General features: G+C 50.6%; 9 protein-coding genes across 9 annotated transcripts; 5 read left to right on the forward strand and 4 right to left on the reverse strand.

The window, feature by feature from the left end:
• Positions 1-77: 77 nt before the first annotated feature.
• BGW36DRAFT_426515 (uncharacterized protein) lies at positions 78-882 on the forward strand (the record flags this gene model as incomplete). Its single annotated transcript, XM_046220281.1, has 2 exons — positions 78-734; positions 793-882. 2 exons carry the CDS (start codon positions 78-80, stop codon positions 880-882), a joined length of 747 nt encoding a protein of 248 aa, XP_046073289.1.
• A 381-nt stretch (positions 883-1,263) lies between these two features.
• On the reverse strand, positions 1,264-2,972 carry BGW36DRAFT_294300 (putative beta-glucosidase; the record flags this gene model as incomplete). Its single annotated transcript, XM_046211081.1, has 5 exons — positions 1,264-1,402; positions 1,456-2,041; positions 2,113-2,585; positions 2,647-2,838; positions 2,899-2,972. The coding sequence occupies 5 exons, from the start codon at positions 2,970-2,972 to the stop codon at positions 1,264-1,266; spliced, it is 1,464 nt and encodes a 487-aa protein (XP_046073290.1).
• A 680-nt stretch (positions 2,973-3,652) lies between these two features.
• On the reverse strand, positions 3,653-6,429 carry BGW36DRAFT_340099 (kelch motif domain protein). Its single transcript, XM_046213060.1, has 3 exons — positions 5,859-6,429; positions 5,713-5,799; positions 3,653-5,651 (listed from the first exon to the last, which is right to left on the reverse strand). Exons 1-3 carry the CDS (start codon positions 6,211-6,213, stop codon positions 3,847-3,849), a joined length of 2,247 nt encoding a protein of 748 aa, XP_046073291.1. The 5' UTR covers positions 6,214-6,429; the 3' UTR covers positions 3,653-3,846.
• A 386-nt stretch (positions 6,430-6,815) lies between these two features.
• On the forward strand, positions 6,816-8,693 carry BGW36DRAFT_358345 (putative cell division cycle protein Cdc20; the record flags this gene model as incomplete). The annotated part of the gene is made up of 1 exon (XM_046213959.1): positions 6,816-8,693. The coding sequence occupies one exon, from the start codon at positions 6,816-6,818 to the stop codon at positions 8,691-8,693; it is 1,878 nt and encodes a 625-aa protein (XP_046073292.1).
• A 389-nt stretch (positions 8,694-9,082) lies between these two features.
• On the forward strand, positions 9,083-11,301 carry BGW36DRAFT_150785 (transcription factor IIA, alpha/beta subunit). Its single transcript, XM_046209506.1, has 5 exons — positions 9,083-9,252; positions 9,314-9,412; positions 9,538-9,639; positions 10,096-11,054; positions 11,105-11,301. Exons 2-5 carry the CDS (start codon positions 9,395-9,397, stop codon positions 11,142-11,144), a joined length of 1,119 nt encoding a protein of 372 aa, XP_046073293.1. The 5' UTR covers positions 9,083-9,252; positions 9,314-9,394; the 3' UTR covers positions 11,145-11,301.
• A 157-nt stretch (positions 11,302-11,458) lies between these two features.
• On the reverse strand, positions 11,459-13,315 carry BGW36DRAFT_396492 (putative C6 transcription factor; the record flags this gene model as incomplete). Its single annotated transcript, XM_046218171.1, has 1 exon — positions 11,459-13,315. One exon carries the CDS (start codon positions 13,313-13,315, stop codon positions 11,459-11,461), a length of 1,857 nt encoding a protein of 618 aa, XP_046073294.1.
• A 322-nt stretch (positions 13,316-13,637) lies between these two features.
• Positions 13,638-15,444, reverse strand: BGW36DRAFT_358348 (uncharacterized protein; the record flags this gene model as incomplete). Its single annotated transcript, XM_046213960.1, has 2 exons — positions 13,638-15,376; positions 15,426-15,444. 2 exons carry the CDS (start codon positions 15,442-15,444, stop codon positions 13,638-13,640), a joined length of 1,758 nt encoding a protein of 585 aa, XP_046073295.1.
• A 327-nt stretch (positions 15,445-15,771) lies between these two features.
• Positions 15,772-16,860, forward strand: BGW36DRAFT_376813 (ADP-ribosylation factor family protein). Its single transcript, XM_046215937.1, has 6 exons — positions 15,772-15,882; positions 15,930-16,040; positions 16,094-16,110; positions 16,163-16,308; positions 16,360-16,440; positions 16,488-16,860. The coding sequence occupies exons 1-6, from the start codon at positions 15,824-15,826 to the stop codon at positions 16,617-16,619; spliced, it is 546 nt and encodes a 181-aa protein (XP_046073296.1). The 5' UTR covers positions 15,772-15,823; the 3' UTR covers positions 16,620-16,860.
• A 3,462-nt stretch (positions 16,861-20,322) lies between these two features.
• BGW36DRAFT_150918 (uncharacterized protein) lies at positions 20,323-22,799 on the forward strand. The gene is made up of 3 exons (XM_046209508.1): positions 20,323-20,622; positions 20,694-22,201; positions 22,253-22,799. Exons 1-3 carry the CDS (start codon positions 20,599-20,601, stop codon positions 22,494-22,496), a joined length of 1,776 nt encoding a protein of 591 aa, XP_046073297.1. The 5' UTR covers positions 20,323-20,598; the 3' UTR covers positions 22,497-22,799.
• Position 22,800: the final 1 nt, after the last annotated feature.

A 22,800-nucleotide genomic window follows, 5' to 3' on the forward strand; every position in this document is an offset into this window, starting at 1 on the left:
GTCTGTTAATCCAAGTCAGAAACCTCCTTGTCTTTTTCGAAGTCAATGGAATATTTGACCTTGGCAGATAATTAAGCATGGATGATAAACACCCCAGCATCAAACGACGTCGTCTAAACGAGGCCGCATCCGCACTGTCGCGTCCATTCAAGTCACCATTGCGCAGGGACAATCAACAACAAAGTGGCTCGCCTGCAAACAAAACTGAAGAGAACAATACAGTCACTGAAGGTCAAGGAAAACGTGCTCCCACCACCACCAACCCCGCCCGCTCCAGTCTTCCTAAACCTTTCCTACCTTCGACTACTGACAAACCAAGTCATGACTCTCACCTAGCCTCTTCAATCCCTCGTCACCAACGCCCAACCACAAACCCCGACCCTGAAACTTCCGCACTTCAGAAGGAGCAGAAATCCCTTCTGTCCCGTCTTTCTTCCCTCCGATCACAGCTCGACACCGCACAGCAAGCGCTGAGAATCGAAAGCTCATCTAGAGACGCAGAGCTACATGTTTTAATACAGAAATGGAAGAAAGTCAGCCAGAATGTTGCAGATGAGTTGTTCGTCTCTGCAAGAGATAGGATTGAGAGGATGGGAGGGATGCAGGCTTGGAGGGAGAGGGAGAGGGAGAAGAAGATGCAGATGCGGTGGGATGATGAAGAGGCAGCGGAGTTTAAAGATCAAGATGGTATGAAGGGGGCTATTACTCCTTCTACAGATAAGGATGAGCAGGAGGTTAGTATCTCGCATTGCTGATTGGTTACATGAGCTGATTCTTTTTGGGTTGGATTAGGTGTTTACAATGGATAAGATGCTTGCGAGTCTGAATATTGACTTGAATATCATCGGCTTTGATAAAGATGGCCAGAGATGGGTGGACTAGCTGGGTTCAATACCGATTGATCAATATTTACGGATAGATAGTCGTACAGTGATCGATATTGAATTGGCTGGCGGGGGTGGATTCTAATACAATCATGTTCATCTCGACTAATGCTTATGTGAAATATACGTGTTCTTACTTAAATCAACTGGTGTAGAAACGTCAGTATTGAAGAATAAATGTTTTGTTATATGATTTAATTGGCCTCAATCTGTTCATACATCATCCATCATCCGTTGATCTGTTGTCAAAGAAATGGTCGTAAATGAAGATTAAGTGATTAGCTAGTCGAGCCGAGAACTCGCTACACATCTAAGCTATAGAATCCGTAATCATGAGTGTGAATAGGATATGCCAGCGACACTCAAAATATAATGAAGATCATTTTTTCGAAATGTAATCGTCGAAAATTTTGCCAATAGTGAGAGCACTCTTCTTTGGAATTCTCTTCTGACCATTCTCATAGTCGACGAAAGTCACGCCGAATCGTGTTTGGTAGCCTTCGGACCACTCAAAGTTGCTGAAACGATACATTAGTCTTGCGTTGATGTGTTAATTCAGAATCAAACTTACTCCATCAAACTCCAGGCCAGGTACATCTTGACATTGACACCATCGACGGCCGCAGCATCGGTCATTGCTCCGATATAGTCTCGGTAATATTGAACTCTGAATTCGTCATTGACAAGCTCCTCCAGAGGCAGGTCGTTTTCGCCTTTAATACTGGTGCCGTTTTCCGTGACGTATATCTTTGGGTACCCGTAGCGATCTGACAGCCATTTCAACAGCTTTCTAAAGCCTAGAGCATTCGGACGAAGCCAGTCGCAATTTGTCTCGGGCCCGATCGGATTGCCGAACTTGTCTTCAAATAGATGGTCGAGATTTCCAGCGGAATCATCTGGTTCTGGCTCCCCTTCTCGATGACGGATGTAGTTTGCGCAGTAGTGGTTCATTCCATAAAAGTCGTTGCTACCCTTAACAAGAGCGATTTCTTCGGCTGTGAAGGCTGGAAGACGCTCGCCTAGCTGTTTGATCATACTGTCGGGGTATTTTCCTAGGTAGATTGGATCTGCGAACCAAGAAATGGCAAACTCAAGCTTTCGGACACAAGCTTCAATATCGGCGGGGTCTTCTGCATCCCATGGTTCGGGCCAGTCACCTAGAAACAAAAAATAAAATAAATCAATCTTCCAACGAAGCTAAAATGAGTATGTATAATTAGGCTCGTACCGTTCAGAGTGATACCGATTTCTCCGCCGTGCGTAGGTTTGAATTCTTTACGATAGATATCCACCACTGTGCCATGAGCCACCAGAAGAGTCTTGCCTACAATCCAGGGCTCTCGCACACCGTCGCCAACGGGGTTTGTCTTGCGATCACTTGTTCGTCCAGGAGCATGCTTGCCAATGTTGTAACCAAGCACGGAACTGCACCAGGGCTCGTTGAAGGTGATCCAACGCTTGACTCTGTCCGAAAATGCATTGAAGACTACACGCGCATAGTTTGCATAATCGGCGACATATTCATCCTGGTTGAGAGGGCCACCGTAGCGCTTTAGAAGCTCGTCTGGCAGATCCCAGTGATACAGCGTGATGATCGGCTCGATTTCGGCGGCATGGAGGTCGTCAATGAATTTGGAATAGAATTCGAGGCCCTTTTGGTTGACTGGGTCGTTTCGGCCACCCAAGGGAATAATTCGTGACCTGGGAGAGTTTGTTAATAACCAATGATAAATCATTAGGGTTGATAGATGCAAAAACACACCAGGAAAGTGAGAAGCGGTATATTTTGGCGCCGTATTGTTTCAAGATCGCAATGTCTTCATGTGTCCGGTGGTACGAATCACAGGCTACATCGCCATTGGTGCCATCCTCGACTTTGCCAGGAGTCTTGCTGAAAGTATCCCAGATGGACGGGAGCCTGCCGTCCTCGTCGTAGGCTCCTTCGATTTGGTAGCTATAATTGCGATATCAGTGATTCTCTTCTTTCATGTATTGAAGAACAAAGGATACCCACCTCGCTGTGGCGAACCCCCAAGCAAAGTCCGCCGGCAGCTTAGACTGTGTAGTGTAACCATTCGCTGAGCCCATTTTTGCAAAGCTGGTCTGTTAGGATGCGCGGGATCGAGTAACACAGATTTTACATAAAAAATCTATCAAGCGGAAGGCGAGGTGATGCAAACATTCGATATGAGGGAAAAAGCAGAAGCGGGTGCGAACGCTTTTATATGTGATACCTCACTCCGGCCTTCGTCCGATTGATCAATTCAAGGCGCAGGCATATTCCTTGCAGTCAGTCCCCACGGCTGCACTGCTGGCGGACGAGAGGATGCCGTGAGACTCATCACAGGCGCTATGAGAGTAGTACACAGCTGTCTGGGATCTCCACACGGTGTTAAGGCCGCAGGAAGCGCTGGGAGTGGATGCATAGCGATCGATTGGAGGAGGAGCGCAATAAGCGATACTCCGCGGACTTTTTTCCCAATCGTCTGGGGCGAGTCCCCGCCTAGCCTCGACAATGTGGATTGCTTCACACATGCCTTCTTATCGCCCAACCGATCTTTCGCGCATCGTGCCTTGGCGTGCATTCTGCTACATATATCAATTGCAGGCAGATGGCTAGTGCCAGTGAAACGGCACATCCTAGATCTGAAACATTACACCATGCCTACCTTACTTTATCGGCTACGGAATGTCACCGTTTAAATCACTCGCCTACATTGATGGACAGGTGGATTTGCCATTTATAGTCGTGGCAGCTAATTAACTTATGCAGTTTATCGCGCCAATTACGCGCAAAGTAGTCTACTTCATAAAAAGTAATAACAGATCCGATTGAATATTTAGATACGCCTATTCATGCAACCACCGCTACCCATACTCCGTTAATCGAAATAACCTTAGAAACGAGGCCCTCCAAGCCCAGGATAGGCGGTCATGAGGACACGGGAATGAAATTGACGCCTTACGACAGTTCCATACCGTCTTCTTCGTCTCCTTCAAGCTCATCCATCTCATCCACGAGCGAGTTCCCAGTGAGCCGCGGTCGCTTGGATCCCAACGTACCAGAGCCAAGAGCCCCGACGAATTCTAGCTCAGGACCTGCTACGATTCTGCCTTCCGTATCGACAACCTCACAGAGCTCAATGAGGCTTTGTCGATTTAGCGATTTGAATCCTGCCGTTCGTACGATTCGACCCCAATGCGTCAGGCAAAACTGTGCGGCACGACGACGAAGCCAATCTTCGTTGGTTCGACCGGCTCTCTCCCAAATGATGGCTGCGTTTTCGACGTCGAGCTCACGACTCAATCGATTAACGCAGAGCAAACGTAGCTTCGGCATATCGTAGAGGTTGGCCATGACTAACATGCCGGCAACATCAAGGATGCTGGTGCAAAACTGAGGATGGTCTGAAATACTGTCACTATATAGGTAGTATAGAAATGCCCGGACGACAGAGTAAGGCTCTGGTATGTGCATCCTTTTCGTATGATACTCTGCCATCTGCGCAGAATATAGTCGTTTAAAGTGAGGCCATCTAGCTTGTAAGATAATGCGATGAACGTGAATAGGCACGGAGGTTGAGGCAGTAGGGGAGATAAATGCGGGTTCGGATTGGACCTGCAATGGCGAAGGTGGTTGGGATATCTCCTCCTCTGCATCCTGATCATCACGATCAGCAGTAATGATAAAGTCAGTACCACTGCCGGTCTCTGGGTCTTGGTCGAAAACCGCTAGCAGGTCAGCGCCGAGACCACCATTCTGCGAAGGCCCTTGACGCTCAGAAGCAAGGATGCGGTTTTGTTCTGATGACTCTGAAACAAGATCATTGCCAAGAAGTCCGTATTTTTCCAAGTCCAGGCAAAGAATCTCGTTCAGCTGATTGTCGTCACCTGCACCAGTAGGATTTTCAATGTTGCACCCAAGTAACCACGCTTTAGTGCCATCCTCATTAATTGTGCAATAATGCCACCTATAACCTGGACGAAAAACCTCTTGGCCATCGGCAAGTCTTTGCCATCGTAGGGAATCCAGCTCGAGCGATGACAAATTACATTCGTAAGGCCGTACAGTTTCAGAAGGCGTGATTAAATCCAAAAGCAGACCAGAAGAGTAGACATGGAAATGAGTGCCTGAGAGCAAGGATGGAACATGCGGGCCCGAGCGAAATCGAAGGGATGATATCGCACCCGGTGCCGTTGGTTTTCTTCGCACGAAAGAACGAATTTGCACACTGGCCGAGTTTGCTGCATATCCGTTGGACCGGCTAGACAGTTGCCTCGGCGGACTAAGAGAGGCGCCAGGACTTGGAGTCGGGTGACTTAGTGTCCCTTGTGATTCCTCGTGAGTCATGCCCAAAGTCGGACTACCTTTGAGGTCTAGCCACCACAGATCAGTAGTGCGTTCCATGTCTCGACCGAGACCTCCAAATATCCATAATCGACCTCCCCAGACCCACGCAGTGTGGTCAAAACGGGGTGTGAAGCTCCATGTCCTCGACCATGTCCATGTTTTTAGATCCAGATAACACAGGTCATCGAGAATTAGATTGCTTTCCCCAGTTACCCCACCGACTACGAATAGTTTGTCTTCGTAGATAACGGAGGCATGGCGAGCCCGACCTCGGGGAACAGGACCTCTGATGTCAGGTTGTGTCCACGTGGACGACGGAATGTCCAGGATCACAATGTCGGAAAGGTATTCACGGTGCTCATTTTCACCACCGAACACAAGTAATTTATTTCCCTCGTATAGAGAAGCGGTGTGTCCTAGATACGCCAATGGCATCAGCAAGCTACTCTTCAATGCCGGATCATCAGGCAAACATACCCATGCGAACACCCGGGATATCGCCATAGTTATCGACCAAGTCCCATGACAGCGTGTTCAGGTTAAGCCGAAGAACGTGATTGTACACTATGTAGCATATTTCAGTCAAAGGGTGCTAAAGATGACAAGTCTTGAGGCTGAGATACCTTCGTCAGTGAATTGGTCGAAACCCCCAAAGGCGTAGATCTGATCATTGCCACAATAGGTAACAGAAGCATTCACGAGACATGCGGGGATATTGCCGACGGCCTTTTTTATACTGGGACGGTAATCAGCACTGCCCCGACGGCTTTTGGCTGGGCTTGTCGGCATTAGATACGCGTTCTGCTCCCGGACGGCCAGCAACGGGGAGGACATGGGCTGGGTTGGACGTCGAATGGAGGTTGTAGCACCAAGAGCATCCCAGGAGGAAGCCGACCCACCGTCGTGGAGGTGCGCAACTGAAAGGGCTGATGCGGTGACCGGGGCGTTGCTAGGTGTGGAGGGCGGTTGCCGCGCCATCAGAGCGGGTCTAGTGGGTAATTATCGACTGTCACTGAAAGGACGAGACCAACGGGTCAAAGAGACGAGGGCAGAAAGAACAATGGACGAGTTCGACCACTTCTATATCTGACTGAGTGCTAGTCTGCTGCAGCAGGCCCGGGTTGTGTAGGCACAAGAGGAGGCAAAAAGGAAGAAGAGATTTTCGGATCGCGGCGTGGATTGGTCCAGATCAGGTCAGAGTGGCAGGTGCCAGAGTGGGAAGGAGCAAGCCTGCATCGGGGTTAGCGCCGACGGAGTCGGAAGAGCCGCCGCAGAATCTAGGCTAGGCTGTATCTAGGCTAGCGCATGGCCAGCTCGTTGCTATGGGACACGCAGCGACGTCATTATTTATTCTTTCATTCATGCCTCGTCTTCACTTCTTCGCTTCACTCCTCACCCTCTGCCTTTACCTCTACACACATATCTCCTATCCGTGCATGGAATACTCTTGTATTCGCGATTCTGCATAATATAGTTTGTTCAGGACAGGCCTGCATATTCTACTATTACGTCCCACGGCTAAGGCTCGCTGTCGTTCAGCTATCCATTGTATCTGCTTGTTTCTTGCTGTTTAACTCACAATGGCTTCTGCTTCGGTGACGACTACGCCTCTAAAGAAGCATCGTGGCCTCTTCTCGACTAAAACTGCGGGCGGTCGTCTACCTCTGACGCCGTCTCCCCGTACAAGAGCGACGAGCAATGCCTCGATCAGCTCTTCGCCCTTTACTCCATCTCATGAAGTCGATGACAACATTCGGACCAGCCATCAGTCTTTTTATGGAGGAAACTTGAGTGCGCACTTCGGCAAGCCTGTATCCAAACCTCGTAATTATCGGGAATCACCAAAATCAAATATTGCAAAATTGCGCAAGTCACCAAAGCACTTGGAGCTTGGGATCTCTGACTGGACGTTGACTGGTACTGGTCCATCCGGTGCTACACCATCAAAAGAGCGCGCCCGCAAAGAAGCGGCACGATCACGATCCTCCAAACTAGCAGCTTCTAAGACTTCGGTTACTAAAACAACCATACGTATCCCTCATAATGCGGGGGATCGGTTCATACCCAACCGCATGGCAAGCGAAGGACTGGCGACTGCTGGTGCTGCTAAGCCTGAAGACGGTCAGCGCCCGAAGACCAGTGGTGGTGATGGATCTGCTGTCCTCGCCAGTGCTGCTAGTGCATTTGATATTGGAGGACGTGGTTCCGACGATGACCTTACCGCTGCCCTTGAGAATCTCGGGTTAGATGATAACGAGTCTTCAACCACATACTCGCGACCTGCCCCTGATGCTGTTGCCTATGAGTCATCACTGGCCGATGCTTGTGGCGTAAAATTCAATACCCGTATTCTGGCCTACAAACCCCCGCCACCAGAGTCTTCCAAGCCCATTGACCTCAGAGCCCAGTACAACAGACCCCTCAAACCAAGTGCTGCTCAGTCTGCCCAGTCACGTCGTCGAGTCCAAACTGCGCCTGAACGCGTTTTGGATGCTCCTGGTCTTCTTGACGACTACTATCTCAATCTGCTGGATTGGAGCTCTGGTAACCAAGTCGCCATTGGCTTGGAGCGCAACGTTTACATCTGGTCTGCGGACACCGGATCCGTCAACCCACTCCTGGAAACATCGTCAGATACATACGTCAGCAGTGTCAAATGGAGCGGTGATGGAGCCTATGTTGGTATTGGACTGGGAACTGGTGAGGTTCAAATTTGGGATGTTGAAGAAGGTACCAAATTGCGCAGCATGTATGGCCACGACACCCGTGTTGGAGTGATGGGATGGTCCAAGCACACTCTATCCACTGGCGCCCGAAGTGGACTTGTATTTAACCACGATGTGCGTGTCGCCCAGCACAAGGTTGCTGAGCTCGTCTCTCACACATCCGAAGTGTGTGGTCTGGAATGGCGCTCAGATGGAGCTCAGCTTGCCACCGGTGGTAATGATAACCTCGTCAATATCTGGGATGCCCGCTCCTTGAGTGCACCCAAGTTCACCAAAACCAACCATCGCGCAGCTGTCAAGGCACTGAGCTGGTGCCCTTGGCAACTGAATTTGCTGGCTACCGGCGGCGGTTCCTATGACCGTCACATCCATTTCTGGAACACCACAACTGGCGCGCGTACCAACAGCATCGACACTGGCTCGCAGGTCACAAGTCTTCGCTGGAGCAATCATTACCGCGAGATTGTCAGTTCTAGCGGCTTCCCTGATAACTCCCTTAGTATCTGGAGCTACCCAACCTTGGTGCGCCATGTTGAGATTCCCGCACATGAAACTCGTGTTCTCCACAGCTGCTTGAGTCCGGATGGCCAGATGCTTGCCACTGCGGCCGCAGATGAGAGTTTGAAGTTCTGGAAGCTCTTTGAACGCAAGCCTGGTGTTGCTGCCTCTGCATCCCGCGAGGGTGGCGTTGGCAGCAAGGCCCAGATGTCGAAGTCCATGACCATTCGTTAATCATATCGATCTGTTGTTGTGGTTGTTTAGCTCTGCCTTTGCATGGAAGGCCAGAGGCTGGCTTCCGGGAGTTCATTTTGTTGGTGGTTCATGGCGCTTGTATGGCAATACTGGATTTGTTTTCTCTTCCTCCCTAGTACAAAATTATTTTTGACTTCAACTCATGCGCTTTAATAATTAAAACTCTGCTCAGTTCATACATGGCCGTAATGACGATGATAGGTAGAAAATGAGTTGAGTCTTACGAATCAGACAAGGGAGTGTCGTCAACTAATTACCTTGCCTGTGTATATACAAAGCAAGCATTCTTGTATTCAGTAGACTGAGCGCCAAGGCTGGATGACTAATGCGACGGGTATGATAGATTTCGCCCAGGCAAACGGAACCTGCCTCACCAACCTACCAGCACAACTGCAGCGACGTCTTGTGGTCGCGCCATTCTACGCTTCAAACAGGCCTGTCTACAGTCTTACTAGCAGATAAAACGATAATAGCAGTACGGATACGTTGACTGTCGCGATTACTGGCGTCTAGCAGGTGCGCGGCTGAGGTTTGTCGGGTCAGGCTTCCGTGGAGCCTCACCGTCTCACACTACCAGCGTCTCACCACCTCTCATCTAGGGCTCACAAAGGTCCTATATACCACACCATACCACTTACCTTGCTGAGAGGGACACCCTGTCGCGGGAGCTTTAGACGGCCATGTCGAATCAGCAGGTGGTGAGTGCTATCCACGATCCCTGCCAACTGTCTGGTCTGTGACGGCCAGGCAGCTTGTTTCTTCCCTTGTGAACGTTCCATCATGCTCAATAGTTTATTTCATACACACGCTCATTTTCGCACAGGGCACGGTTTACGACCGTGTCATCCAAGAGGTATGCGAGGCCTCGCAAGTCGACTTTGAAGAAGGCGGCGTGGACCAGACGACGCTGGAAGAGATGCGAACGGTCAGTATCATTCCTCATTCCTCATTCATCATTTCATCTTCGTCCCATCCTTCGTCTCTCTATTACTCCGTCGCTCTCAGTCGATTCAAAGGATTTCCTTCCCCAATACCAGCAACCATAATGCATATGCCTTGATGCATTTGTCTGTGGTGAGGGCGAAGTGAAGCCGGGTGGCAAAAGCGGGCGGGGGGCCGGAGGGTTGGGGGACGCAGGCTCCTTATGGGGAGAGCGCCGCTTCTTGAGTCAATTTATACCCACCGCCATCCCTGCGCCTCCAAGCCCGCGCCTACCCACCGCAACACCACGCCGGGCCAATCACACTGCCTGCGCTGCGCACTCCCGCGTCGCCCTGTCATATCGTTGTATACAATGCGCCATCCACAATACATATACACATGCACATACACATACATAGACATATACATATCATTATGATCTATCTGCTAACCGTCGCAGAGCTGGCAGCAAAAACTCACCCACCTTGGTGTTGCGCATTTCCCCTGGGACCCTCCTCCGCAGCCTACTCCTCCTCCCTCCCAGCCTGCGAATCCAGTCCTCCCCCCTACCGTCCCTTCAAATGCACCTCGTCCAGCCCCTCAGCAGCAACCGCCGCCGGCCAGTCTTCCCCCGCAAGCTGCGATCCCAGCCTCTGTCGCCAACAATGGTCCACCCAGCGTCAATGCCGGACCTACCATCAAAACAGAGCCTGGTCTTAATGGACAGCATACGCTTCCGCCAGTCAGCACCGCACCACAGGGACTGACAAATGCACAAGCACTTGCTCGAGAACGTGCGATGAATAACCTGCATTCCAAGTACGGAGCCGCCGCTGCTGGATCTGTCAGTCAACTTCAGGCTCAAGGCCAAGTAGCTTTGTCCCTCCCCGGCCAGCAGAGACCCCTAAATGGACAGGTCCCTCAAGATATCAAACCGCCTCAACCATTGCAAGGCATTGCACCGTCTCAACAAGCAGCCTATAATCCCACACAAACGGATGGTTCCGGCGACGCCCTCGACGACTGGAAAGCAGAAGTAGCCCGTCGACGTGAAGCTGCCAAACGAAACAACGGCGAGGCCGACAGGCTATTATTCGAGCAATTAAAGTTTGACGCTTTACGTCTCGAGGGCGGTGGCCTCATGCTTCCTCTCAACGAGCGCGCAGCTGGTCTCTCGTCCAGGGTCCCATCGCAGCGCGTACCAGCCCCGCCTGCGCCGTATGACGGAGCGGATGACGAGGAAGACGAGGATGCGATTAATTCTGATCTCGATGATCCTGACGATCTCGCAGCCGAAGATCCCGAGGGTGATGATGCCGTCGGACAGGTCATGCTGTGCACGTACGACAAAGTCCAGAGGGTCAAGAATAAATGGAAATGCACTCTCAAGGACGGCATTCTCTCGACAGGTGGTAAAGAGTAAGCTTGTCGCTAAATCTTTTATCTGAGCTTTACTGACACGCTACAAGATATGTCTTCCATAAGGGACAGGGTGAATTCGAGTGGTAGTTCGTCCGACTTGCTAAAATTGTCTCTCGATTTTCGGTCCCCTTCACCAATCAAAATATCTAGATCCTTTCACTCGTAGTTGTATACTTATTCTTGGGGAACGGCGTTGGTTTTGAATATTCTTCCGCTGCAACGAAGCAGCCAATCCATCTCAGTTATTATCCCTCTCTGCACGTTCATGTCGTCACGTCTTGATTTCAGAATGTTACTATCTAACATAAAGCGCACCAAAATGGAACCATCTGCGCAAACCACACTAGACAGAACATTAACAAATATATCCTTGTTTATCTGAACCATACATATGTAATACATTATCCCCACTGTAAACTCGGATCCCCAAACGGCGGCGGCGTCACCAATGTCACCATAGGCGGCTCGAAAAAAGCATCCCAATTCCACAGCGGATCTGTAAAATCTACCATCCCATTCCACTGCTGAATAACAGCAGCATCGGTGGCTAGGTCTGCATTCGCAACGGGCAGGGACAAACCCGATTCACTTCCCGCTGTATTAATTGTAGTACTAACATCAGGAGCAGCAATATCTGCAATCCTCTCTGACGACGACGCCGCCGCCATATTCTCCAAGGCCCCAACCTCCCTCCTCTTCTTCTCTGTCATCGCTCGCACCAACATCCGCGCCGTACTCAGCGCTTCTTCTGCAAGGTGTGTCTGGAGATGCTTCGCAATCGTCTCCAGGGTCTCCATCGCCTCTGTCATCGCAGCAAGACCATCAGAATTATCAATAGCCAGTAAAACGCATATAAACTGAAACACCGTGCCGACAGTATTCCACCAAGGATGATTCCGCAACACCAAGATCCGTGCGGCCGCCAGCGCCGCTTTGCCGGCCTGCAGTACCTGCTCGAGTTGCTCGTGCTTAATGCCGAGATCGAGCAGGCGGAGACGCCGGTAGATGGCGAGACAGAGGTCTGTCCGGAGCAGAGTGAAGAATTCGTGCGAGGTCGGCGTGGCGAGGAGTTTGGTTAGGGCAATGCACAGTTCTTGTCGGCGTGAGAAGGCATCGTGGCTGCCGCTATCTGGTGGGAGAGCGTTGATCAGGGCGTTGAATTGCAGCGTTAGATCCCCCTGTCGTGTAATCACGTTGTGTTCGGGGATCGGTCCCATTTCGACGGTCGAGCGCCCGTGTTCGTAGGATATGAAGACGTGCAGACAGCGCGCGACGATGGCGATACGTGCACGGGTGTCGCGGGCTTGGGCGAGGGTTTGTTGCTGCTGCTTCCCAGCGTTCTCGACGCTTGTCTCGGGCTCTGTGTATGCGCCGATACTTTCGCAGAGATGCATGGTGGTGCAGCTGTACAGCCACGTGACACCAGGCCTGCTGGTGGAGCGGGTGTAGATGGTGCGCAGGATCCATGCTGAGATGGTGTCGAGGGTTGGAAAGCGGCCTGTGTCGGGGTCATCGAGAAGCTCGCGCGCGTGTTGTATGATGCGCAATTCTCGATTCTCGCACAGTAGCTTCGAGAACAGCGATGCCAGCCCGATGACCCCGCAGATCAGGGCCTCGAAGTACGAGCCCTGGTGCTTGCTGTGCCAGTGCCCATGGCATCGGCGGAGGAGGTTGTCGATATCGAGAAAGCCGAAGATGGGGTGGATAACAGAGCCGTAGATTTTAATTGCGTCTTGCACTTCGGCCCAGGTAATATAACCGGGCAAGTCGAAGATGACTGAGTAGGACAGTTCACGCCTTACGCCGGTGTTGTAGGCGAAGGAGTGAACTCTAGGCGGCGTCGCTGACTGCAGGGCCATTCCCACCCATTGCGGAAATGCGACTAAAGAATGGCGGCCGATGAATCGGCCTTTGAGAGGTAACAGGAAGCCATTCGCAGCCGGACGGTCCTCTTTCAGCGAGGACACTTCATCGCCAAAGCCACGTTTGCTTGAGGATGATCTGTTGGTTTTCAGAGATGCAGGCGAAGGCGTCGACAAGTCGTCGAGACCAGCCGCCGAGGGTTTCCTTTTCTGCGATAGACTTTTTGGCAAGACCGTGGCGCTAGGCTCTTGGGTGCCGCGAGTGTTGTTGCTGTTTCCACCGCTATATTGACATTCATAGCCATAGCCCGTGCATGTCGAGCATGGAAATTGTCCGTCGCATTTGCGCTTGCGTTGACGACATGGAACACATGCATATCGGGCGCGTTGGCGCATATGGCCCGCGAGCGATGCATCGCCTGGGGCGTGGTTCGACATGATCGATATGCGTAAGTTTATCGCGGCAGATCTGCGACGGTGACATTGATATACTCATTACTCGGGTGGATCAAGAGGGGATTGCAGAATTGTAGTTTGTACATGTACTGGCATCAAGTTGAGCTGATTCATTCATCTACGTCTATGTCCCTAACCGCTTTCTGACAGTATCACCGCCGCTTTAGCATCACCTAGCCCCTCCAATAATACGTATGTCGTAATTACATGACCTTGCCCTTCCCTGCTCACATCCTCACTCCTTCCAAAATATCCTTTCAAATCAGCATGAATCATAGAGGAAATCCTGTCGGTCGACATAGGCGTTAATGTCTCCCTCCCATTCCGCAATCACATAAAAACCTCGCATCCCATCAGCATGCGCAGCGCCGTCAAAGAACGACTCCCGGTAGATGTTTGCGATCCAGGCGTTGTAGATGGTCTCGTCTAACCATGACCAAATCCAATCGCTGTAGACAGCTCTTCCTCTTCCTCCTTTGAATGGGTCAGGCTGCTCAGGAAAGTAGCACCAGTTGACTTCGCTATCGGCAGCTTGCGGATATGGAACTGGGTCATACTCCCCGTCGAGATAGAGATGTCCCTCGCGAGCAAGCCGTTTAAGCATCTGCTCAGTGGTCGGTGCAGTGGGGATTTTTTCAAAGGCTGGGATACCTTGTTTCACGGAGGGTATTCCTGATGTAGAGCAATAATCACTAGTCCGGGGATAGGCTTGAATGCTGTATTGATACAGGTGATAGCCCCTCTTGACTTTCTCCCATTCAGGCATATTGGGAGGAAAGTTTTTGTGGTTCGGCTCTTCATCGTCAGAGCCCTCGACAACGTAGTAGGTATCACGGGGCTTCTTCTGCTTCTTCTTCTGCTGCTTATGATTGGGACGTTTAAACACATATCCCTTGCGGAATGCGTCTTGCATGGCTCTTAACTCTGCTTTGAGCTCTTCGCTTGGCTCTTCGGTTCTAGTCAATTTTTCCTTTGGTATAGGCTCGAAGTCTATTTCGTGGGGCTTCAAGGGAGAGGGTTGGCTATATGTTGTACTAGGCAGTATGTCGCCGTTAACAGGTACGTTGGATGCGATCGAATCGGTTTCATCGTCTACTTCATTCAGATGTGTTGGCTGAAGAGGTAGGGACAACAACTTACCCTCTTGGATATTTTTTATGCTGCTTGGCATCCAACGTACTGTTCTGAGCACATGGAGGTGGCTGTTCTGATTTGAAGGCTCCCCATGAGCTTCATTTGAGAACATCGGGGCAGGTTCAGGAATATTCCACTTCGATCTTGATAGCGGATGCAGGATGATTGTTGTAGATGATCTGACTTCATGACAATCCAGTGTAGGATCTTCCGTGCCGTTTATGCCTCTAGTGATTGCAGTTGAAATATTGCTGGCCGTACCTGACCCTTGCGAGGGTGATGGGGCGTCGACGCTTTCTGGTGAGAGATTGTCTTGGATTCCTTTTTGCACGATCGCGACTTCTTTGACGTTTGCGGTTGATGCAGATGCATCGGATGGGGTCCAACGAGCGAAAGCAACTCGGAATGAATCTACAAGGACGGTGCTCTCGTTGGCATATTCATCGCTGGCAGACGTATCAGTGGCGGTTTTATGGACAGACTCGTTTATAAACTTTTCTGTATCAGGTTCGAGAAGAGGCTTGTGAACAATAGGTTCACCATTGACAGAATCGTCGTAGAGAGAGTCATAAGCGTCAGCCTCGCGGTCCAGAGACTTTATAGTAGGCTCACCACAGGCAAGCTTGTTGTCGGCAGGCCCAGCGGCAGGCTCTTCATGGGCAGTGCCTTCATGGATAGTAACTCCATGGGCAGTCTCTTCGTTGATAGAATCCTCGTTTGCAAGCTCAATATATGCAGGCTCATGCTTTACATTGCCAGACTGAGTGGTCGGGGCAAATTTACTCGAGCTGGTCCAACGTTGGAACGCAACTCTGAAGGTCCCTGCAAGATTGATGTTTTCATCCCCATCGTACTCCCCAGTTGGATCTGTGGCCTGGTCAGATTTACTGTCTTAAGGATCTTGGTGGGATACTACCTTTCAAAACATGTGACATGACCAATTATTACCACTTCACTGCAGCAGTGAAACAGTTTGTGATGTTTGTAGGATATTGGTAGGGAAAAGAGTATATATGTGTGTAATGTTTGACTCTTCAGATGCTGTATGAGAAGGGTGAGAGGTAGAGGATAGAATGAGACCAAGGCTTCAGATCGATACAGAAACTAAAATTAAAAAGAGAAAGAAAACAAAAGGCTGGGTAAATTGTAAAGGTGAAAAGACACAGTTGGTATGCATTCCCAAAATGGCAATGGCGGGACCTAATAAGGAGCGGTGGCGGTGGCTGCTCATTGGGCACATCTAAATATTATGGGGTGAGGCAACTTCACATCTGCACTCAGCACAGCTGACCTGGTCTGGTGCATACAGTCAAAATGCTTTCTATATTACGAAAAGCAAGGTTAAAGGATAAAGAGATGAGGATATTGATGCTGTCTGTGACTGTCTGAACAACGGTTGATGTGATGTTAACTGGAATAGGGGCTTGGACAATGCAGGCAAAACAACGATTGTGAAGCAGGTCATGAATGAGGATGTGACCACAGTCAGTCCGACATTGGGATTTATCATCAAGACAATTGATTTTCAAGGGTGAGATCGAGCAGAGACCCGAATTTGACGAACCTTTTTACTAACCTAGGTAGATACAAGTTGAATATATGTGAGCAAAACGTCATCAGCAACTGAGTTGAGTTTGCATTGACACGCCACAGGGGATGTGGGCGGGCAGAAAACACTGCGGTCATACTGGCGAAACTACTTTGAAAAGACCGACGCGCTGATCTGGGTTGTGGACGCAACTGATCGGTTTCGCATCGATGACTGTCGCGACGAGCTGGCTGGGCTGCTGCTTGAAGAGGCGAGTTCTGCCCCTACCGTGGACGATCTCAACACGAACTGACAGAACCAGCGTCTGACGGGAGCCAGCCTTCTTGTGTTCCTGAACAAAACGGACGTCGAGGGCTGCATGACGGAGGATGACATTCGCACGGTATGTTCATTTTCTGGACGTATCGAGCGAGGGCTGACTGTTAGCAGGGCCTCCAGCTGGACCTGATCAAGACGCACAGGTGGACGATCGTCCCGTGCAGCGCGATGACGGGCAGGAACCTGTACGAGGGCCTCGACTGGGTGGTGCAGGACGCCAAAGACCGGCTGTTTCTGTATTGAGGCAGTGATAGATGTATATCTGTATACTACTCGCCTGGTATTAACCTAATAACTATATACGACTGCTTGGGCCTGACTAAGCAGGTATTCTACGGAAGGCACCTCGAGTGGTCCACGCAGGAAGGAGCCATGGGCGGGCAGGCTCCTTCCCCGAGAGAGACACATCATGTGACGTGTGAGGCGATACGTCAATTATAGTATCAATTGTCAATAATATCTACACGGTGAAAATAATATTGACTGCGGTTCTTCGGAGCACATCCACGCGTAGCCCTCCGTGATGATTGGTCTATTGCTGAGTAACCCGAATATCGTTCTTGGTCTGACGCGAACCACAAAACCAGCCCTCCACAGCCGCAGACAGCAATCCGACAACAAACAGCATTGCACGTAAAATTGAGGAGTTGTACACGTAAACCATTTTTTTTTCTTCTTTCCGGTAAGCAGCTAGCCTGGCAGCATGAGCGAAAGAAACGTGGTACAAGAGCATCGTAATCAAGCAGAGGTGAAGCACGTCTGATTGTGATGTGGAGCTGGGCTGAAGTCTGAACCACAACGCGTGCAGGGCAGGCATATGATTGGGAAGGCGCAACTCGGAAAGATCTGCCTGCCAACTCAACTCCCTACCCTCTCCTACCTCTTGTCCTATGCTGTCATTTTCTTGCTCCTCTTCAATCCTGTCTATCCTGTCTGCCCGATAGATGGATAGCTGGTACTCCGAATTCAACCTCCGGTAGATAGCGTCCTTTTTCGTGCCACCCGCCTTCCGTCGACCCAGATACCACTTGTTGACCTACTGTGTGTCGTCGTGTCGAGCACCATGAATGACAGCTCGGAGGATGTCAACGACTTCCTGCTGCGCATCCGGGAGCTGGGTGACAAGCGGGACAGAGAAGATGAAGAGCGGACGAGGAAGCTAGAGGAGGAGATCTTGCAGGGTCGCAAAGAACGACAGGCCCGCCGCGCTGGTAAGTGACCGGCCACCACCCTAGTTCTAATTTCAACCTCCGCCGTGAAAACAACCATTGATAACCTGCTGCTTGCCTGCTTGCAGAGCGAGCCCGGTCGATTTCACCCACCAAAGACTCGCCTCTATCGTCCGTCGTGAATGTGCAGCAATCGAGCCACAGTTCCGTCCTCAACCCGCCGCTCAATCTGAAGCCGTCCGGGGACACCGACACCGCCAAGCCAGCAAGCATCGAAGAGCCCGCCAGCAGCGTCACCGTCCCACAGAAAACAACACCGCCTTCGACAAGCAGGGAGCTAGCGTCGCACACCTCTGTTGAAGAAGTGCCCTCCACACAACCCGAAACCAACAGTCCCAGCAATGCCAATATGGACGACGACGTGACCCCTTCGCGTGCTCAGATCTCGCGTGCCCTGGGATCCAAGGACCCTTCGTGGTTCCGCCAAACATCCGATCGCGAAAAAAGCTCGGGCGCGCTGCGTAAAAGCCCAGAAGATGGTCTTTCTGAGATTCCGTCTGTGGGAGGAGGTTTCAGATTGCCGGGGTTGAGTCGTAACTCGACGCCAGAAGCTGACAAGCCTCAAGACCTTGTTGGGGACCGATCGCGCTCGCCATCACGAGCAAGCTCGACTATTGCAAATAGCAGTGTTGGCTATCGCTATTCAAGCGTGTCATCTGTCTCGACCAGCGGCTTGGGCTCTCCTATGCCATTGTCTTCTCAACGACTCGACGCCCGCAAACCCGATGTTCAGCCCACGACAGACGAGCTTACACCTCTGTCGCCAGGTCGCGCGTCACCAGAACGCTCCGTCTCGCCTACGAAAGGTCTAGGCGGGTTTGTGCAGAGTGCCATGATGAAAAGGTCGGATAGCATATCGAAGCGATGGAGTGTCCAGGCCCCTGGGAGCCTCAGTCGGAGCAACTCGGTGATCAGCAATCGCAGCAGTGTCAGCCGCTCTGCATTTGGTGATATGCTTCCAAATCCAATTGATACAAGGCCGGCTCGCGGTACTTCGCCTTTGTCTCACTCCAGACCAGGGTCTAGCCATAGTGAAGCCACAGTAGTTCACAATCTTCAAGGCGCCGAGGAGAAGAATACTAGTGGAGAAACAGGTCGAACTGACGGTACTTTTGTCAAACCATCGCTGCCATCTCATGCCCGTTCAAATACTATATCATCTGTGGGGACCGCAGATGATAACAAAGGAAGTGAACCGACAACGCCGAGAAGCCCGTCGAAAACAATGGATCCAAAGCGTTGGAGTCCAACGAAGGCGTCTTGGCTGGAGAGTGCCTTGAATCGACCAGAATCCCCGAGAGCGAAGAACCCGCCAGTCGCACAACAACAACCTCCGTGGTTAAGAGACCTATCCAAGGCACGACAGTCCAGAGCTAGTGTTGACCTTGGCAAACCTACTGCGTTGAAAGAGACTACCTCTTCCATTGATCACGATAACAAGCCTGGCCTTGCTAGTGTTTCCGAGACAGCCAGGCTGAAAAAGTCGGGACAAGACGCTAAGACAGAAATTGACAAATTCTTATCTGAAGACAAATCACCTGAGAAGAGTAAACCGGACCTTCAGCCCACGACGGAAGTTGAAAAAGAGAGGATGGCATCCAAACCCAACCCGAGGTTCCCCTCGTCTACACCCAAAATTTCGCCGCCTGTTACGTCCAATAAACCAAAGCTGACGACCTCCAATGAGCCCGCTTCACAGAGTGCAAGTCCAAAACCTGGTGTCATAGACTTCAGATCTAACTTGCGTCGACGTGAGACTACGGAAGATAATTCGGCAAAGGAGGAACCGGAATTTAAGAATGTCTTTGGAAAGCTGAGAAAAACGGAGAGATCCAATTACAAAGCACCCGACGTTTTCAAAGATAACATCATGAGGGGAAAGGCTACACTCAATGCGACTGGTGGTCCGAAGAAAAGCGACAGGGTGGATGAATTCAAAGAGAGTATACTCAAGCAAAAGGAGGCCATGAAAGCCGGTGGAGGCTCTATACGCCAATCGAGCAACGATGAACGAGTGAATACCAAACTGCCAGACCCTGTCCCAGAGGCAATTTCCAGACGGAGGAACATTTCTCGCGGAGATAGCATCAGAAGCAATGCCTCGTCCCTGTCATCTCCTTCTCTAGCAAAGGGCACCGAACCTGAAAGTCCACAAAAGGTCACTGTAGAGCCAGTCAAGGCCGAAATAGCAGAGCTCTCTAAGTCATCACCACCTCCTTCCATCTCTCCCTTGACCGATCCGAAGCCTACAACATTAGATCAGCAAACACAAGAGGAACCGCCTCACCAAGAACCCGCGACCCCGTCACCAGAAAACAATGAAAAGAAGGACATAATTCAACCGGTTCGTCTCTCGCAGTCAAATGTCTTTGTAGGAGCTCCGATGTCATCTCCTGCTCTCAAGGGTCAAATTGCTAAGGGAAAACTTGCAGACAGATTAAACCCTGCTCTGGCCAACATCCTGTCGCGTGGTCCGGCTCGTGCCGGAGGAGATCCTGAAAAGTCGCCATCCTCAGAACACTCACCGGTGCGATCGTCGCAGAAGGAGCAGGAGGCATCGTCAGGGGCTTCTCTTACACATATGACGAAAGGGCGGGCGAGGGGACCGAAGCGAAGGCTGCCAGCTTCTAACAAACCAGAAACTCTGGCCACTGCAAAGGAAGAGGCTCCGATCTCGAAAAGTTACTCTTCTGACAAGTTGAATCGAGCTCAGATAGTTACCAAGAAAGAAGAAGGTCCAATTCCGAAAGACTATACTCCAAATTTGGCCCAAACCCAGGCACCTACTGCATCTACTGAGGAGGTGACTCCAGTCTCAAAAAATAGATATTCTTCCCGGTTCGACCAAATCCAAATCGCTACGAAAGACGAATCTCCTATCTCGAAAATCTACTCTTCTAGGCTAAACCAAACCCAGACTACTGCAAATGAAAAGGCTCCTATGGTGAATGAAAGCCTTTCAAATAAGATAATCAAGCCGAAGGTTGAAAAAAATGAGCAGAACATTTTGCAAGAACGTACGTCTCCAGTCATTATCAAGAATAAAGTCGCTCCATTGCCCCAAACTCCTGACAAGCCCGCTGCTCAGCGTCAGAAACCCCGGGTGGCTTCCAAGTCCCCAGAACTACATAGATCCCTACTTTCTTCCACAGTCGAACCCAAGCCTCCACCAAAGACACAAGAAAAAAGCGAGGAGAAACCAGAGGTTCTTCTAGCAAAGACTTACAGCAGCCCGGAAGTACCTGCCAAGAGTAGCATCATACGCCAGAAAGCTACGAGTCTTGAGAATTCCCGTTCTCCAAACGACCGACCAACACCTCCTCCAAAGTCACAGACCTTGCCTCTAGCCCCTTCAGCTGGCAACTCGTCTCCGTCTCCCTCATTCACTTCCAGGCTGAAAGAAACGATCGTGAATACTGCAGCTGCGTCACCGCTACAAACAAAATTCGGGCTAGGATTAGGAAGCTCTCTTTTCCCATCCAGACCAGAGTCCACGTTGGAGAAGAAGTCTCAACAACTTGACAAAGTTTCTGCATCACCGCCTGTGCCTCCGAAACGAGATTTGAAAATTTCCCCAGCAATTATTGATGGCGCGAGAAGGCCATCACTCGCATCGCCGGTTCCGCAAACTACGGAATCTACAAATGTTATCTCTGAATTTTTCGGAACACTTCCAAACTCAAGTGACCGAGTGGACATTGACCCGCAGTTGATTCTCACTGCGGAGATAGATTACCCAAAGACGAGGACTATTCGTAAGCAGATATGGGAAATCACTGGAGATGGGAAGAAACAAGATCTGCCTGTCAATCAAGAGTATATTTTGTTTGAGGGTAGTATGTATGTTTGTGTGCATACATTTGAATATGAAAGTGGAAACAGGACCGAAGCGTACCTCTGGTTAGGTGACGAGGTATCCGAGGCCGCCATGGAGGATGCACAGCTCTTCGCTCGCCGAGTTGCACGAGAAAATGGTGCGCGACTGGAGTTGGTGAGGCAAGGCAAGGAGCCAGCCAAGTTTATCGAGGCTCTTGGCGGTATCATCATCACTCGACGTGGCTCTAGCTCTCGATCCAGTTCTTCTGCTCTCTACATGCTCTGTGGCAGACGCCATCTTGGTCAAATTGCATTCGACGAAGTCGACCTCTCCCGCCGAAACCTGTGCTCGGGCTTCTCGTTCGTCATATCGGCCAAGTTTGGCAAGCTCTATCTCTGGAAAGGCAAGGGCAGTGGCGCGGATGAGATTGGCGGCGCGCGGCTGATTGGAATGGATCTCGGTCTGACGGGCGAGATTGAAGAAGTGATTGAAGGAGAGGAGCCAGAGAGTTTCTTTGACGTGTTCTCTGACGCAAAAGCAGTGCAGCCACCCACGACTGTGAATCATTGGCACTCGAAGCCCAAATCTGAAAAATATCGCTGTCGACTGCTCCGCGTCGATCATCTTTTGGGACAAAAGGGTGGATTCTGGAACCGACGAGGGTCTTCTTCGCCGGTGACTCGGCCAAATGACACGGTCGAGGAGATTGAACCGTTCTGTCAGAAGGACTTGCGAACCCGCGATATCTACATACTTGATGCCTTCTTCGAGATATATGTGTAAGTTATGACAGACAATGCAAACGGTGGATAGTACTGACCAGCGTACAGAGTCGTGGGAATCGACGCTCATTCCAGACCAGCGGAGTTTGCTTCTGCTCTTGTTTTCGCGCACGAATATGGAATCCTGGCTGCCTCGCTACAAGATCGGCCGTTTATTCCGAAGAGCTTCGTTGCTATCGGTGGTGTGCCAGAATGCTGCAAGGTCACGTTCAGGAAATGGGACTCGAAGATATGGGCGTCGACGCCGCGCATTCTGCCTTTGAACGCGGCGATTGAAGCCATCCGTTCATGACCGCTTACAGCGTTATTGATGCATATACTGGTGTTTTTAAAATAGCATCTGCGATTTGTTTTATATCTGCTACCAAGCGTTCATAGGCATCCTAGGTGGTGTATTTGTATATGTATCAGACATTCTGAATTGTATTTCCACTTGAATACACTACTACATATATCTTAGATATAAGAAATCACCGACGTGTGTAAATAATACAGTACTGATGTATTAATCACGCCATGGCTTGTGTGTAATCCCGGTGGCCTGACAGCCCCACTGGTACATAATACATAACATTAATATTGATGGCAGTCTGGTA

This window comes from Talaromyces proteolyticus (genome assembly GCF_021365285.1).
Source record: "Talaromyces proteolyticus strain PMI_201 chromosome Unknown BGW36scaffold_5, whole genome shotgun sequence".
Taxonomy (NCBI): Eukaryota; Fungi; Ascomycota; class Eurotiomycetes; order Eurotiales; family Trichocomaceae; genus Talaromyces; species Talaromyces proteolyticus.